The following is an 18,640-nucleotide window of genomic DNA, read 5'->3' as shown; positions in this document are numbered from 1 at the left end:
GCAATGCCAGAAAACCAGGGCTGCTCAGAAAGACTCATGATCAACATCAACAACCTCATGCATGAAATAAATGAATTAACAAAATCGTACAAGATGCTACATGAGATAGAAAAGGAAACCCAATCTGAAGCAGCAGCAAAAGCTATTGCTCCCACGGAAGTAACAATGACTATTAAATATGATCATAACAGTGACCCAGGTAGATATAATTCTCCCCGTGTACCCGAGGTTGCCATCATATTCAGAAACAAAGATGGAGAACCTCCTTTTGAAAGGGACTTGCTGATTCATTGTAAACCAGATCCCAATAATCTAAATGCCACTAAAATGAAACAAATCAGTATCCTGTTTCCTACATTAGATGCAATGGCATATCCTATTCTTTTTCCACATGGTGAAAAAGGCTGGGGAACAGATATTGCATTAAGACTCAGAGACGACAGTGTAATCAACAGTGATACTAGACAAAATGCAAGGACTCAAGTCACACAAATGCAATATTATGGATTTCATCTCTTTGTGCGGGATACATTCAATCCTATTTTAAATGCAGGAAAATTAACTCAACAGTTTATTGTGGATTCATATTCAAAAATGAAGGCAAATTGGATAAATTTCATTAAAACAAACCAATCTAAGTTGAGAGTTGAAAAATATAGTGGTTCGATGGATTATCTCACATATAGATCTGAAAATGACAATGTGCTGATTGGTAAAATGATAATACTTCCATCAACTTTTGAGGGTAGTCCCAGAAATACACAGCAGCAATATCAGGATGCTATGGAAATTGTAACAAAGTATGGCAAGCCCGATTTATTCATAACCATGACATGCAACCCCAAATGGGCAGATATTACAATTTACAACGCTGGCAAAAAGTTGAAAACAGACCTGACTTGGTAGCCAGAATTTTTAATATTAAGCTAAATACTCTTTTAAATGATATATGTAAACTAGAGGACCAGTGCACGAATTCGTGCACAGGTGGGGTCCCTAGGCCTGGCTGACGATCGAGGCCTATCAGGGGGCTGGTCTGGGGGGAGACCCCATGAGGTTGGCCGGCCTGGGGGAAGGGCCACAGGCGGGGCTGGCCGGGAGGGAGGGGCAGCGGCCAACCGGGGAGAGGAGCTGCAGGAGGTTGGTGGGGGCCAATCGGGGCCTGGATTGGGCCAGTTGGCCACCACAGTGCACATCATAGTGACTGGTCGTTACAGTCATTCCACCGTTTGGTCGCTGGGCTTTTATATATATAGATACCTTTCCTTTCTATATTATATTCTACAAGAGGCCCGGTGCACGAAATTTGTGCATGGGGGGTATCAGCCTGGCTTGCACTCTCTCCAATCCAGAACCCCTTGGGGGATTTCCATCAGGCCTAAACTGGCAGTTAGACATCCCTCTCGCAATCTGGGACTGCTGGCTCCTAACCACTCACCTGCCTGCCTGATCAACCCTAACCACTCTGCCTGCCTGCCTGATCGCCCCTAACCATTCTCCCCACCTGCATGGTCGCCCCTAACCCCTCTGCCTGCCTGCTTGATCGGATCGCCCCTAGCCACTTCTGCCTGCCTGCCTGATGCCCCTAACTGCTCCCCTGCTAGCCAGATCACCCCTAACCCCTCTCCCCCTCTGGTCTGATTGCCCCTAACCACTCTGCCTGCCTGCCTGATTGCCCCTAACCACCTCTGCCTTGGCCCCGCCACCATGGCTTTGTCCGGAAGGACATCCGAAAGACATCTGGTCTAATTAGCATATTACCCTTTTATTAGTATAGGTTCCATTTACTTGGCAAAGTAATGGCTAAAATTCATGTCATTGAATTTCAGAAATGCAGACTGCCTCATGCTCATATATTATTAATATTAGATAGTGAATCCAAATTATGAACAGAAGATGACATTGACTATATAATTAAGGCAGAAATTCCAGATGAGGACCAGTGTCCTCCACTTTTTCAAATTATAAAATCAAATATGGTACATGGACCATGTGGAATATAAAATCCAAATAGTCCATGTAGTCGGACATCCACCAAGGGGTCCCAGATTGGAGAGGGTGCAGACCAGGCTGAGGGATACCCTGCCATTTCATGAATTTCATGCACCGGGCCACTAGTATTTATATAATTTTAGTCATATGTAGCCAAGATCTATAGTCTAACTCATAGATCCCCCATCCAGATACAGTTGCACACAACAAACAAGGCAGGCCCAATATTTTCCATTCATTTTAAAATTAGTATTACAAGGAAACATTGTTGTGGGAGCCTAAGGTCTGTATATTTTGAAATATACAACATATTTCAAAATGCATATTGCTTACATATAATAAAAGCTTATATAAAATTATTTCCCCAAAAAATTAATTGATTGGCTATTTTATCCATTATCATCCTTTTCACCCCACAATTCTGAGTCCAATTAAAGACTATGATGTTCATTAGTTAGTTTTTTTTTTAAAGTATCTAAAGCAGTTATTCCAAAGTATTGGACATTGTTTACATTATACACTAGTATATTAGTGTGCTCATTTCATTTACATTTTTTTCCTTTCTTTATTAAGGTATCACATATGTGTCCTTATCCCTCATTGTCACCCCACTCTCCACCCCCCCACTCATGCCCTCACGCCCCTGGTGTCTGTGTCCATTGGTTATGCTTATATGTATGCATACAAGTCCTTTGGTTGATCTCTCCCCTTGCCTCCCCTCCCTTACCTTCCCTCTGAGATTTGAGCATCTGATTGATGCTTCTCTGTCTCTGGATCTGTTTTTATTCATCAGTTTATGTTGTTCATTATATTCCACAAATGAGTGAGATCATATGATATTTATCTTTCTCTGACTTATTTCGCTTAGCACAGTGGTCAGCAAACTGCGGCTCGCAAGCCACATGCGGCTCGTGAGCTGCGGTTTGCCGCTCTATTGACTAATGAGTTTGCCCACCACTGGGATAGGGGCTTAATCACAAGGAACAACAACAGCCTGTAATTATTGGAATTGAGAGTCTAGGTCAGTGGTCAGCAAACTCATTAGTCAACAGAGCGGCAAACTGCGGCTTGTGAGTCACATGTGGCTCGCAAACCGCAGTTTGCCGACCACTGGCTTAGCATAATGTTCTTCAGAACCATCCATCCTGTTACAAATGGTAGGAGTTCCTTCCTTTTTATAGCAGCATAGTATTCCATTGTGTAGATGTACCACAGTTTTTTAATTCACTCATCTGCTGATGGGCACTTAGGCTGTTTACAAATCTTAGCTATTGTAAATTGTGCTGCTATGAACATAGGGGTGCATATATGCTTTCTGATTGGTGTCTCTAGTTTCTTGGGATATATTCCTAGAAGTGGGATCACTGGGTCAAATGGGAGTTCCATTTTTAGTTATTTGAGGAAACTCCATACTGTTCTCCACAATGGCTGCACCAGTCTGCATTCCCACCAGCAGTGCATGAGGGTTCCTTTTTCTCCCCATCCTCACCAGCACTTGTCATTTGTTGATGATAGCCATTCTGACAGGTGTGAGGTGGTACCTCATTATTGTTTTGATTTTCATCTCTCGGATGATTAGTGACTTTGAGCATGTTTTCATATGTCTCTTGGCCTTCCTTATGTCTTCTGTTGAAAAGTGTCTATTTAGGTCCTTTGCCCATTTTTTTATTGGATTGTTTATCTTCCTATTGTTCAGTTGTATGAGTTCCCTGTAAATGTTGGAGATTAAACCCTTATCGGAGATAACATTGGCAAATATGTTCTCCTATGCAGTGGGCTTTCTTGTTGTTTTGTTGATGGTTTTTTCTGCTGTGCAGAAGCTTTTTATTTTGATGTAGTCCCATTTTTTATTTTTTTTCTTTAGTTTCCATTGCCCTAGGAGCTGTATCGGTGAAAAAATTGCTTCGGCATGTCTGAGATTTTTTGGCCTGTGGATTCCTCTAAGATTTTTATGGTTTTCTGTCTTATGTTTAAGTCCTTTATCCATTTTGAATTTATTTTTATGTATGGTGTAAGTTGGTGGTCTAGTTTCATTTTTTTTTGCATGTATCTGTCCTATTTTCCCAACACCATTTATTACATAGACTATCTTGACTCCATTGTATGCTCTTGCCTCCTTTGTCAAATATTAATTGAGCGTAGTGGTTTGGGTCAATTTCTGGGTTCTCTGTTCTATTCGATTGGTCTATATGTCTGTTCTTGTGCCAGTACCAGGCAGTTTTGAGAACAGTGGCTTTGTAATATAGCTTGATATCTGGTATTGAGATCCCTCCTACTTTGTTCTTCTTTCTCAGGATTGTTGCAGCTATTCTGTCTTTTTTAATTCCATATGCATTTTTGGAGAGTTCGTTCTAGGTCTGTGAAATATGCTATTGGTATTTTAATGGGGATTGCATTGAATCTGTAGATTGCTTTGGGTAGTATGGACATTTTAATGATGTTGATTCTACCAATCTATGAACACAGTATATCCTTCCATCTGTTTATGTCTTCTTCTATCTCTTTTTTTAGTGTCCAGTAGTTTTCTGAGTACAGGTCTTTTACCTCCTTAGTTAAGTTTATTCCTAGGTATCTTAATTTTTAAGATGTTCTCTATTCATAGTATCATTGTAATATTATTATATTCTATACATATATTATAACATTTGTGTTCATATTATAATGTAATATTTGTATTATAATCATAGTATCAGTAATAATTAATAATATAATATAGAGTTGCTATTGCAGGTTCACATTCTTTATTTCTGTATACCTGTTTTAGCCCTTGATAATCTGAAGAAAAAAGCTTTACACTTGCTTATCCTAGCTCTCTATTTACACTTGAGCTTGAGCAATAATCACTAACTTTTAATGATTTTCATGTCATTCACTATCATCCAGAGCATTGCTCTAAGCTGTTTACATGGATTACTTATGATTCTTACAATGACCTTATGAAACAGGTACTATTATTATCCTCATTCTATAGAGAAGACATTTAGAGTTAAAGAACTTGGTTAATGTGCCAAGAAAGTGCTAGAACCAAGAATTAAAACCATGTAGACTAATTCTAGACCCCACAATGTTGAACAGCATATCATACTGCTTCCCAAATTATTTCAAATTCAACCCCAATGTTATTCATTTATAGGGTTGTTTGGTGGATTAAACAAGACAATTAATGTGAAACTTCCAAGCATGGTGCTTGGTACATAGTTAGCTCTTGATAAACATAACCTATAATCATTTTTTTAGGTTCTATTCTAATCCAAATGATTTTTTTACTTCTTATTCTAATCTTCTGATTCTGTTTAACTTGGTTATACTAAAGCTCACTATCACTCACAAAAATGCAAGTGCAAAGGCAGAGTGTCTGGCTTATAATACACGACACACCGTTATTTTCAATAAGTGAGTGGTTAAGTGAAGAATACACTCCTTTAATTTTATTGGTTGGAGTTAGTTTTTTGTTTGTGTGGGTGTGTGTTTTCAATTTCCTAAAAAAGGTGTACTGTGTTACAAGCATAGACATTTTTGGAAAGACTATTAATCAATTATTTGTAATACACAAATTAAATCCTAACAGGTAACACATGGAAGTAATCAATATTGTGCTCTTAAAATACCAAATACAGTAAATTTCTATAACATTTTATAACAAATAATTTTTTAAAATATTTCATTTTCCTTTTTTATTTAAATCATGAGAATATTTTTCTTTTGTTTCCTTGCAGGTTTCTAGAGACTTACCTACAAAACAAGGAGAACTTGAGGCTAACATAAAAGATCTTGGACAGCTTGAAGAGCAATTAAATCATCTGCTTCTGTGGCTGTCTCCCATTAGGAATCAGTTGGAAATTCTCAATCAACCAAATCAAAGAGGACCATTTGATATTAAGGTAGGGACTCGTTGTTTTAAATATTGTTTTCCAAAAGAATGGCAATAACAATGAACTAAGTTTCTCAATTGTTACAATCATTATCATTGTTTTTATAATGTTGGTTATTATTATTTGACTCACATTTTCTGTTTGTTTACAGAATGTACTAGCACTAATATATTCATTAAATTTCTATAATTAGATGCCTTCATCATATTTACTGCTACAATCTATTTTCTTTTTTAATATGTTTTTTATTGATTTTAGAGAGAGAGTAAGAAGAGGAGAGAGAGAGAAAGAAAGAAACATTGATGTGGGAGTGTGAGAGAGAAACATCGATTGGTTGCTTCCCATACACAACTGGGGATTGAACCTGCAACTCGGGTATGTGCCCGGACCAGGAATCAAACTGGTGACCCCTCAGTGCATGGGACGATACTTAACCAACTGAGCCATATTGGCAAGGGCACAATTAATTTTCCATTCCTGTTTTAATTGCACTTAGTATGTTTGTAGACTTCTTATCAATAGCTGAAGTCATTTAGGAGATTAGGTACCTACAAATATAAAATATAGTCTCTTTAGTAGACTTTATATAAAGCCCTCTCAGACTGACTTCAGTTTACCTTTCTCTCCTCTTATTCTGCCAACAACCTCTCCTTATAGCCTAGCCACAACACATTATATTTTATCTTTATATGCATGTAGCTTGATGCCATGTCTTTGTTCTTGATCTTCTGTCTTCTTTAAATGATTTCTTTCTCTTTTTCCTCATGATTAATTTTCTCCCATCTTTCAAGACTGAATTCAGTATCATTGCTTCTTAAAGCTTTCTTCTATACTCTCAAGTAGACTAAAAAAACCCTTTTCAGATTTCTTATAAACCTCTGTGTCTATCTCCAATAGCCTTTGTATGTTGATTTGCACATAAATTTTACGGACCTGACTATCTCATCACACTGCTCTTTGAATGCAGTGGGCATCTTCTTATCTTTATTATCCCCCTTATTTCTGAGTAGCCCCAGGGCTCAGCATATGGTGGGTGATTGTTAGTATTTTTGAATCAATGAATAAAAATGCTTAACGAGTCAACCATGGTAATGAGATGCTGCAGGTAAGCCTATGGTTCATACAAACATGTCAATTAGATACCATCACCTCCTCTTTTAGTGTCCCCATCAACATTGATTGTTTCTATCTTCTCTCCCTTTCCAGGAGGGTATTCTAAGAACTTGTTCCAACATGATGCCCCATTTTACATATCCTGTGGGCCAACAACATTAAGTAGGCAATCAAATAAATCAATCCAAATGAAAGCTCAACCTATTAATTAATGTAATAGGTAATTTCAGACTAAATATGCTAAGTAGCATCTTTAAGTAAATTTTTCTTTTAATTTATTGACCAAATTCTCCCATGTATTTACTTCATAGGATTTTAATGATCTAACAACTTTGTTTCCATGTAGTTGCTATTTTATAGGAAATAAAGCAAAGATAAAAGGAAGTATAAGGATCATCAAGAAAAGAAAAGTAAAAGGTTAGGGAAAATGGGATTGAGTGAGGCTAAGAAGAGAGAGAGCTTTGATATAAATAAAATGAGTTATATTTGCAAAGTATACTCCACTATTTTTACCCCACTTCTTCATGATATATATGTCTAACATTCTTATAGCTAAAGCAGATGACACTGTGTCAGTCCCAGGTAAACATCATTTCATCAGTGCAAAACCTAGGCTGATCAACCAGTTGGATGGTATTGGATTCAGTCTGATGATTAAACGCAAGTCACAATAGGCTTTACCCAGAAAAAATTAAATTAACTTTAAGAAAGAATACAGTGCCCAGCTGGCATGGCTCAGTGGTTGAACATCAACCTATGAACCATAAGGTCATTGTTCGATTCCTAGTCAGGGCATATGCCTGGGTTGCAGGCTCAATTCCCAGTGTGGGGTGTAGGAGGAGTCAGCCGATCAATGATTCTCCCTCATCATTGATGTTTCTCTATCTCTCCCTCTTCTTTCCTCCCTGAAATCAATAAAAATATATTTTTAAAAAAGAAAGTATGCAGGACAGCTAACAACACACCCTGTACAGTGATGGCACAGTGGAGGTCTTGACACTAAGGCATGGCTTCTGATGCACCAGTCACAGTGCATTTGGGTCATGTGTGGTCACAAAAACAAGACTGGATGAGAACGAAACCATATCATCATTAAGGGAAGGCATCAGTTCTGGGATTGCTTAGTTTTTCCACCTATCTAGTACATAGTGTCCTCAGAGGTATATGAAAAGCAACCATTCTCCATTGTGACTGTGTCTTATCAATACTTAATTTTCATTACTTCATAAACAATCTCAACATAGAAGTACAGTTACTTGGTCCAATAAACAATGACCTCAGCCACATTCTCAATTATTTTGGATCTAGTTTATTCTTTTTTAATTTAAAATCTTTATTGTTTACAGTATTACATATGTCTCCTTTTTACCCCATTGACCTCTCCCCAGCAGCTCCCAACCCCCACCAGCACATGCCCTCACACCCCTACTGTCTGTGTCCATTGTTTATGCTTATATGCATGCATACAAGTCCGTTGGTTGACCTCTTACCCCCCTACACAAATATACCCTCCCCTGCCTTCCCTCTGAGGTTTTACAGTCTGTTCGATGCTTCTGTGTCTCTGGATCTATTTTTTGTTCATCAGTTTATGTTGTTCATTATATTCCACCAATGAGTGAGATCATGTGATATTTATCTTTCTCCAACTGGCTTTTTTTACTTAGCATAATGCTCTCCAGGTCCATCCATGCTGTTGTGAATGGCAAGAGTTCTTTCTTTTTAATAGCAGCATAGTATTCCATTGTGTAGATGTACCACAGTTTTTTAATCCACTCATCTGCTGATGGGCACTTAGGCTGTTTCCAAATCTTAGCTATTGTAAATTTTGCTGCTATGAAAATAGGGGTGCATATGTCCTTTCTGATCAGTGTTTCTGGTTTCTTGGGATATATTCCTAGAAGTGGGATCACTGGGTCAAATGGAAGTTCCCGTTTTTAATTATTGAGGAAATTCCATACTGTTTTCCACAGTGGCTGCACCAGTCTGCATTCCCACCAGCAGTACACGAGGGTTCCTTTTTCTCCGCATCCTCACCAGCATTTGTCATTTGTTGATTTGTTGATGATAGCCATTCTGACATGTGTGAGATGGTACCTCATTGTCATTTTGATTTGCATCTCTCAGATGATAAGTGACTTTGAGCATGTTTCCATATGTCTCTTGGCCTTCTATATGTCCACTTTTGAAAAGTGTCTATTTAAGTCCTTAGCTATTTTTTATTGGATTGTTTATTTTCCTTTTGTTAAGTTGTATGAGTTCCCTGTAAATGTTGGAGATTAAACCCTTATTGGTGATAACATTGGCAAATATGTTCTCCCACGCAGTAGGCTTTCTTGTTGTTTTCTTGACCATTTCTTTTGCTGTGCAGAAGCTTTTTATTTTGGTGTAGTCCAACTTGTTAATTTTCTCCTTAAGTTCCATTGTCCTAGGAGCTGTATCTGTAAAGATAGTGCTATGAGATATGTCTGATATTTTGCTGCCTATGGATTCTTCTAAGATTTTTATGGTTTCCCATCTTACGTTTAAGTCTTTTTTATCCATTTTGAGTTTATTTTTGTGTATGGTGTAAGTTGGTGGTCTAGTTTAATTTTTTTGCATGTATCTGTCCAATTTTCCCAACACCATTTATGGAAGAAACTGTCTTGACTCCATTGTATACTCTTGCCTCCTTTGTCAAATATTAATTGAGCATAATGGCTTGGGTTGATTTCTGGGTTCTCCGTTCTGGTCCCTTGGTCTATATGTCTGTTCTTATGCCAATACCAGGCAGTTTTGAGAACAGTGGTTTTGTAATATAGCTTGATATCTGGTATTGTGATCCCTCCAACTTTGTTCTTCTTTCTCAGGATTGTTGCAGCTATTCTTTTTTCATTCCATATGAATTTTTGAAAAGTTTGTTCTAGGTCTGTGAAATGTACCGTCGGTATTTTAATGGAGATTGCATTGAATCTATAGATTGCTTTGGGTAGTATGGACATTTTAATGATGTTGATTCTACCAATCCTAATGAACACGGTATATTCTCCCATTTGTGTATGTCTTCCTCTATCTTTTTATAGTGTCCCATAATTTTCTGAGTACAGGTTCTTTAACTCCTTGATTAAGTTTATTCCTAGGTATCTTAATTTTTTGGTTGCATTGGTAAATGGGATTGTCTTTTTTCATTTCTCTTTCTGTGAGTTCATTATTGGTGTATAAAAAAGCCATAGATTTCTGGGTGTTAATTTTATATCCTGCTTCATTGCCAAATTCATTTATTAAGTCTAGTAGTTTTTTGATCGAGTCTGTAGGGTTTTTTTACATACAATATCATGTCATCTGTGAATAATGACAGTTTTACTTCTTCTTTTCCAATTTGGATGCCTCTTATTTCTTCTTGTCTAATCACGATGGCTAGCACTTCCCATACTATGTCGAACAGCAGTGGTGAGAGTGGACATCCCTGTCTTGTTACTGTTCTTAGGGGAAATGGTTTTAAGTTTTTGCCCATTGAGTATGATGTTGGCTGTAGGTTTGTATGGCTTTTATTATGTTGAGGTATGATCCCTCAATTCCCACTTGCTGAGGGTTTTTATCAAGAAAGGGTGTTGGATTTTGTCAAATCCTTTTTCTGTATCAATTGATATAAGTATGTGATTTTTGTCTCTCAATTTGTTTATGTGATGTATCACATTTATTGATTTGCAGATGTTATAGCATCCTTGCATCCCCAGAATAAATCCCACTTGGTCGTGGTGTATGATCTTTCTAATGTAATGCTTGATCCGATTTGCTAGAATTCATTGAAGATTTTAGCATCTTTGTTCATCAGGGATATTGGCCTGTAATTCTCTTTCTTTGTAGTGTCTTTATCTGGTTTTGGGATTAGGATAATGCTGGCTTCATAGAAAGAGCTTGGAAGTGTGCCTTCATCTTTTTTCTAGTTTATTCTTAAATGTTCCTTGATTTAGTATTGCAAAGAGGAAAGGTCATAAATTCTTTGTTCCCAATTAGGAAGAGCTTTTTGTAACTCACAGATAAAAGCACATTTCTTTACTTTCTAACATAACCTTCAGTTAAAATGTGCTTCTTCATTATATGATGAAAAATATACAATCTTAGCTATTTCTGTATGTTGAATGTGTTTAAAAGTTGACAAAGTCCTATGATACAAATGAATGTTGTTGACTCAACCAAAGTTACTTTGGTCCTAGTCTGTGCCCCCGGAATTATTCACAAATATTGAAAACGTGCATTGGGCCTTTGTTTGTCCATGACCCAAAGGTTCCTGCCAATAGGTCCCTGCAGTTGGGAATAAAAGACACTCTCAGCTCTGTTAATCACTTTCCTTTATCAAAGCTTCAAGTCACCACTCTTGATGCTGTGTGTAGTTTCACAAAATCCTGATATTTGTCTCCCGCAGCTTGGTCTAACTCACTGAGGGGAGAAGCAGCTTCTTTTTTTTCTGGCAGTAAAACTCCTTGGCTTCAGTCCTCTGTGCATATTCTGAGTTTTTCATATCTGGTGTGCAGATTTCAAAAATATCCCTTTAGCCGTTTTCTTCTACTTACAGCTGTATTAAACACACACACACACACACACACACACACAAAATAAGATTTTTAAAATCGTATGTAGAATGACTGGAGAGATTCCCTCCATAATTCTCATACCCCTAGCTTGTAATCAGGAAGTTGTGACCTGTATGAATAATTAACTTACCTAGTTCTTTATTTCCCTTTGTCTAGTTTCTATCTATAGTCATTGTCTAAAAATGTTATTGAGATTACACATAGTTCTACTTTAAGCTATGTGAATTTAGACTGTACAGCCAGCTATAGCCCTCTGCTTAAAGAGATTAAACTTTTTTTCAGTTAAAGAAAGATGGGAAGCCCTGGCTCAATGGATAGATCATCAGCCTGCAGACCAAAGTGTCCCAGGTTCGATTCTAGTCAAGAGCACGTACCTTGGTTTCAGGCTCCTCCCCAACCCAGGCCCTGCTCAGGCCCTATTGATGTGCATTTCTATCACATCAATGTGTCTCTCTGCCTTTCCCTCTCTTTTCCAGTCTCCCTAAGAATCAATGGAAAATAACCTCGAGTGATGATTGAAAAAAAAAAAAGAGAGAAAGATGGGGAAATGGACTTTGCTTAATTTTAAACTATTGGAAACCAAAAATAAACTTTTCAAACAGTTTTGAGGACATCCCCATTTTTTAACACAGAGAAAGAAATTCTTTCTTAAAATCTGAAAAGTAAGTTAATGCAAAGGAAGCCAATGTACAAGCTGCCATTTTCTCAATTTAAATAACTCTTTTTTTGTCTGGCCATGGTGGCAATGGCTACCTCTGAAACAAGGGGCCTACTGTTTTGCCATCCAGGTCACTTGTTTTCTCTAGTCAAATTCTGAACACTAGTAAGACAAATATGTAATGCCCTCTGTGAGCCTCAGTTTGGCCTGCTGGGCACTTCATGCTTATTGATGAAATGCAGGTAGCTGTGTAATGAAACCCAAATTTTTAGAAAAGCCTTAAGGGCTCTGTTCTAATACATTGGTTATGCTGGAGTGAAAATTGACTGCACATCGCTTAGTTTGTGCAATTTACTCTGGAAATATTCCTATTCAGGAAATCCTGCAAATAGTAATATTCATTTCAAAAATCACCTCACAAAACCCTTAGCAAGCTGAGAAACATAATAAATGAGATCGTGATGTAGAGGGTAAAAATTAAGCATAATCACAACCCTTTCCCATCAGTCAGCTCACTAGAAGGCATGCCTGTGAATTTTGATTTTCAAATGTACTCTCAATTTAGACATAAAATATGTTGATTTCAAATTTTAGAAATGATAATTAAATGCTAAGAAACAGGGACCAGTTAAAGTTTCTATAAAAGGTCTTATGTTTTTAATCTTTAATGAATGTTTTCAGTAATGAGCTGCAGGTATACTGTTTATCTGACATAGAAGTGCCTAACTACTGCTTTTCAAACTTTTTATTAAAATATGAGGTAGGGGGGAAACACATAATTTTATGTTAAGTTTTACTGATTGAAATGCTTTCATATTGACGACAGGGAGTATTTTTTTTCTCTCCTCAAAAATGACATTCCTTCTGTGGTCTATGAATAAATATGACATACTACTCTGCTGGTTCTTCCTTACCATGTAAGAAACTTAATTCCCCATGTCACATCCACACTGGAATACTACCAAAGGACACATTTGTAGTGATTGAATGATAAAGTATCTGAACACCAAAATCCTCTCTGCAGAGGACTGTCAAAAAAAATTGCACTGGACAACATAATAGGCAAGGAAGACTTTATTCAAGACTATTCCAATAGGGGAGAGAGATTGAACTCAACTCCATTGAAACAAAAGGCAGGAAGGATTTTAAGCATTGGAATTAGCCAGTGGAAAAGAACTGGAGAACATTAGCGTGGAGGTTGGTTAATGTGGTTAAGCCATCTGTGTCTACTAATGGTCACTTATTAAAGGTAGTCTATCATCCTCCCACAGAGACAGGGAGACAGGTTGCTATCCTGCCTAATATTTCCATTTCAAAGGGATGACTTGCAACTCCTTGAGAAAGACTTTTCTGGGTTGTAGATTAACCTCTCAAAGAGGCAGAGAAGGAATGTATAATTAAAAGTTTTCTAAAGTAAATGTGCTAAGAAAAGAGAGACCAAGGCCATAATCAGGAAGAAACCTGTCTAAAGTTTAGTTAAGCTAAGGAGAATGTTAAGACCATCTTTGTCATTCCTCTGTTTTATTCAAGGGAAACCAGGGCACTTGAACAACTTAGGAGAGCTAGTGCATGTAGTTCATTACAGAAACTTTATGTTCTTGAAGGACTCATTGAACTGATTTTGAGATTTGGTAACAGAGGATATTTGCTGGATGGTTTGAGCAATCAGGTATTTAATGAAGGGAATTTGGGGGAAGTAAGAAGAAAATAAAAACTAATGGTTGGCAGACTATAAACTGAGTTTTTGAGTCCAGGGGCAGCCAGTTAAGAAGATTCCTAGGGCTTGGTTTGGGAACATCTGTTGATGGTGGACATAAGGTGGTAGTAGTCATTTGATGACAGTTTCAATGTTTTCGATGATGACAGACATTGGAGAGGTTTGGGGAAGATTTTCCACAGTCATGATTATTTCCTGGAGCAGAATATAAAATATATGAGAGTTCCACTGAGCTTCCTGAGAGGCCCACACAGCAGCATCACTAGGCTTGAAAGTTATCCATACCTAATCTATTGTGCCGATGAGTCCTTTGAAGTATAAGTTGTCCAACTTTAGCTTTCAGGGATTCTTTAGATCCTGGGGAGAAAGTTCAACTGAAAGACAACCTAGAATCTGAATAAGGATCTGGGCAGTCAGCTTTTAGTTCTCAGTAATGCCAAGTCAGGAGAATAGGAGAAAAATGGAAAATATTAGTATAGACAGTTGTAGCCAGATATTAAAGGAAACTAGAATTTAAAATCTGGTAAGAACTGACAAAATGAGTAAGAAGGCAGGATCCAGTCCAATTTAAAGGTGGGTAACAAAGTCATGCAGTTTACAAGAAAATTCAAAATAGCTCAAAGACAATGAACAAGACTAGAATCTAATAACCCACAAGGGTGCACTGTAGTTTTCTATTGAAACATATATATATATATATATATATATATATATATATATATATATATATATATATATATTTGTCTACAGTCACCTCTCATTTGATCAGATACTCAAAGTAAGATTATTCTTATTTACAAAATAAGGCTGGGGCTCTTTACTTACATAGGTGCAGCAAGGATAGTAATTGATCATGCAGGGCTTTTAAGGTTTATTTTTGCTGAAAGTTTTTCATAAAGAATCTCATATTTGACTTTTTCAAGCCTTATGAGGTTAGAAAGCCAAGCAAAGATCTTGCCATTAATTTTACCTGCTATACTTATAGATTTGGTTGATTCCTCTATTCTCAAAGTCCTCAAATTATCCTAAGGTTTTCTAGGCCTGCCATAAAGTGACCTTCCTTATTCACCTGTAAGTTTGGATATCTGTAAGCCAGGTACCAGGTCAGTTTTCCCAAAAAGGTTTTGTAAGCATTGTCTCCAAAAAGTCAAAAGCGGTTCCTTAAAACAGTCAGGTCATAACTAATTCTATGCACATCATTCTCAAATATGACATTCCAGTCAAACCCTTGGTTATATAACTGATTTTCTCAATTATGTTCTAGTATTATATAAGGATAATAAGATATGCTTATTGAACCTATGTAAATAATTGTATCACCATGAAAATAAGAATACTCAATAAGTGTTTCTGAATTCTGGAGGGATCAATCAGGGAGAAAAAAAGAGAAATGTTTCACTTCTGTTTACAAAAGTATAATCTATTAAATTTCTATGAGTTATAAAAAGCTTAAGAGAAAAACAAACAGAGTCTCTTATATCAAGAAAATGGAGCATTAAAGCATCAGCAATATTCTAAACAAAATCTCTAATCAAATCATTCTTCATCAGTTTATTCGAGTATATGTAATTGATTCTTGTTCTGTGTGATCTCGGGTTAGCAGCATCATAAACCCATCAGTTTCTCCACTAGAGTTCTGGAAATCCTGTCTCAGCCCAGGGGAATAGTCTAAAAGTTATTTAAGCAAGGCTATCAGAAGCCTGTGCCCTAGCGTACCTGACATAGTCCTTTCCATGGGGAAGGGAGAAACCAAAGTGACACCAACAAAGAAAACCCACATGATATCTCTACAGAGAAAGAGTAGTCTAAGTACCAGAGAACTGCAGTTCAACCAAATGAGATTTCAGTGTTCCATGTTCTAAACCAATGGTAACTTTCCAAGAAGTCTGGGACTCTAACCCAGCCTTAATAGTAGATTCAGAATCCTCAGAATTAAAATCTATCCTTTACCATGCTTCCAAAGACTATCTGGAGAACTGGATTTTTAGTTGGACTCACCAACGGAACCCCAGGCAGTCAGTTAAGAGTGTGGCCATTTTTCACAATATTAGCTTTTTAGAAGTTAATGCCATCTAGTTAACTGTTTGGAATACAATCATTCACATCTAAATAGTTATTCCCTTAGATAGATGTGTACCAGCTCAAGTTAAAGTGAATATGCTTTCCAACTTAGTTTATTTTTACTCTTTAAGAAGTGAAATTGGGCAGGGTAGAAAGAGAAGAGGACACTGACATCTTTTATGTCTAATTTGTTCTAAAAAAATGTTTCAATGTTTCCTATTAGGTATGAAAATATTTCTATGGAAGGTGTCCTGAAAAACTGAGATGAAAGTTATTGGACAAAAAGGCTCAATATCCTCATTCACTATGCAACTAGATAGAGGTTTATTGAAAATGAAAAATCCCGCTGAGTGCAGGTTGTTTCTGGGCAAGAGAATAATTCTTTCTCCAGTAAACCCTGAAGTTTGCTTAATTTGAGGATAAGTGGAATTCAGCATCAACTTTTCTTTTGAACACTGGGGATTATAATTCTTATTCTTACTTTTCATCCCTTCTACTCAACCCCAAAAACCATTGCTGAATTTAGGTAGCATGATAATAGGGAGAGAAGCAAAAGACCCAAGTTTAAATCCCAGGTCTGACACTTAACTGGCTTTATATTATTTAATTCTTTCTCTTCTTCTGGCTTTCCTACTTATTAAAAACTAGAGGCCCGGTGCATAAAAATTCATGCAAGAGTAGGCCTTCCTTCCCCCAGCTGCTGGCACCAGCATCCCTCTAGCACCTGGGACCCGGGCAGGCTTCCCTTGGGTCACCCACAGGCACCCAGGACCTGGGCTGGCTTTTCTCTGGCTCCGGCTTCATCAGGAAGGACATCCGGAATGACGCCCGGAAGGACATCTGATCTAATTAGCATATTACCCCTTTATTATTATAGATGAAAAAATTGAGTGTCACCTCAATAAATTCAATAAAAAGGCAGAAAAAAATGAAAAACTGAGCCAGTTATCTTGGAACCCTATTGGCTTAAGGTAAAATTAAGGTAGGGACATATTTTTTTAAGGCAATAGTATGATATGGTTGATGGGACCTTTCTTGCTGTAGCTGAAATTTCAATAAAAGCCCCTAAAAAAATTAAGCTTACAAAATAGCCTCTTTTTCCAAAGAAAGAAGCAGCTAGCTACCAGAAAACCACTCCAAAAAAGATTGCAAATAGTCATGAGATTATCATGTTTCAACAAACCAAATTGCACCTAAAAGAAGAAAATTATAAAGGATAAGAGTTTCTTGAATTGAGAATTCCTGGAATAGAGTTCAAGTAGAATTAACACTTTGTGGTCCAAGGGGAAATTGGTATGGCTTTTACAACTTTCTTCTTCATGAGGGAGGGGAGAAGAGTGCTTTTCCTCCTCCCCTATCAAGCCAAGGAGGGCTCTAGAAGAACCTCCATTATGGTACTATTCAGACTATTCTGCTTATAAAACTCTCAAACTAGGTTTTTTAAGAAACACTAACTATGCTCTTGCACATTTTAAAGTCGACATCTATTTTCTCTCCTGACATATTATAAATATTGACATTTTAAAATGTTGCATTACTCATTTGAATGTATCCAGTGGAATCCAAATACCATGGTAATATGATATCTACCATCATCCACTTAAAAATATACCAAACGAGTTCATATTTAATAAATAGAAGTTTCATATCAGTCCTTTTTCTTCTTTAAATCATATTTCCATTCTACTTTCCCAAAGAATTTTACCTTAATATAATATATATGTATGCTATAAAGTCTTTTATTAATCACTCTATCATACTTCCGTATGACAAGTTTATCTATGTGGATTTAAATTCAATTTTAAAAAATTTCCTTGGCTACAAGACTCTAAAATCTTTAGAGTATTTTTTAAAAATACTTTAGATTGAGTTATAGCTTCCATTCTGATTAATACTAAGTATACCTAGTAATAACCAAATTTCCTAAATATATGGAACTTTTGATAAATATTAAGCATACTAAGATTTTTATTAAAAACTAATCTATTAATGAGATGGATGGATAAGTGCTTAATGGTACATTGATTAAAGGAAGAATTAAGTCATCAATATTTTGAATTGTATTTTGATTTGGCATAACTGTGTCTTGGGTATAATGCACCTTTGGGATATGTTAGAAGAGGCATGCTTTTATTCTGAAAAGTTGGAGGACTGTCATTAACCAAAAAGTGGTTAGTGAACATTTAATTTGTTTTCAAGCTTTGACACTATGACAAAAACTGGGAATGATATTTGAAATTATATGTGTACCACAGGGACCAACCCAGGCAAAAATCCCTTGGAAGCTAAGAATCTGGAAACTGATATCATGAACACCATCTATTGCCCACATATTCCTAGAAAAGCCTTTGTGTACCTCAGTCTGAAGATTGCCACTCTAGGAGAGATGAGCATTCTATGATAAGAAGAACAATACAGTCCCTAGCTGAATAGTGGTTAAGCCACCATAGCATCATCAAGTTTATCTCACCACAGCCCATGCCTTTATCCACTGCACAGTTCCTTACTGCATCAGTACTTGTATCACATTGTTGACTCTTCTGGAACTTACTAGTCTCTAAAATTGCCAGCTCTTTTTAGCATGTACTGTTTCTAGCTTACATTTCCTTTATTTCTCCTTGTGTAATCTACTTTTTGGAAATAGGTACAGGGCTGT

At 36.9% G+C, this 18,640-nt stretch overlaps 1 protein-coding gene across 1 annotated transcript in view; it reads left to right on the top strand.

The window, feature by feature from the left end:
• Window positions 1–18,640, top strand: part of DMD (dystrophin) — a 2,407,712-nt gene that overhangs the window by 1,550,696 nt on the left and 838,376 nt on the right. Inside the window, 1 exon segment of the mRNA XM_080651877.1 lies at window positions 5,709–5,873. Within this exon segment, the coding sequence (XP_080508003.1) occupies window positions 5,709–5,873 (165 nt within the window).

This window comes from Plecotus auritus (assembly GCF_963455305.1).
Source record: "Plecotus auritus genome assembly, chromosome: X".
In the NCBI taxonomy this organism is placed as follows: Eukaryota; Metazoa; Chordata; class Mammalia; order Chiroptera; family Vespertilionidae; genus Plecotus; species Plecotus auritus.
The sequence above is the reverse complement of the archived record's forward strand: the minus strand, read 5'-3'. Positions and strand labels throughout refer to the sequence as shown.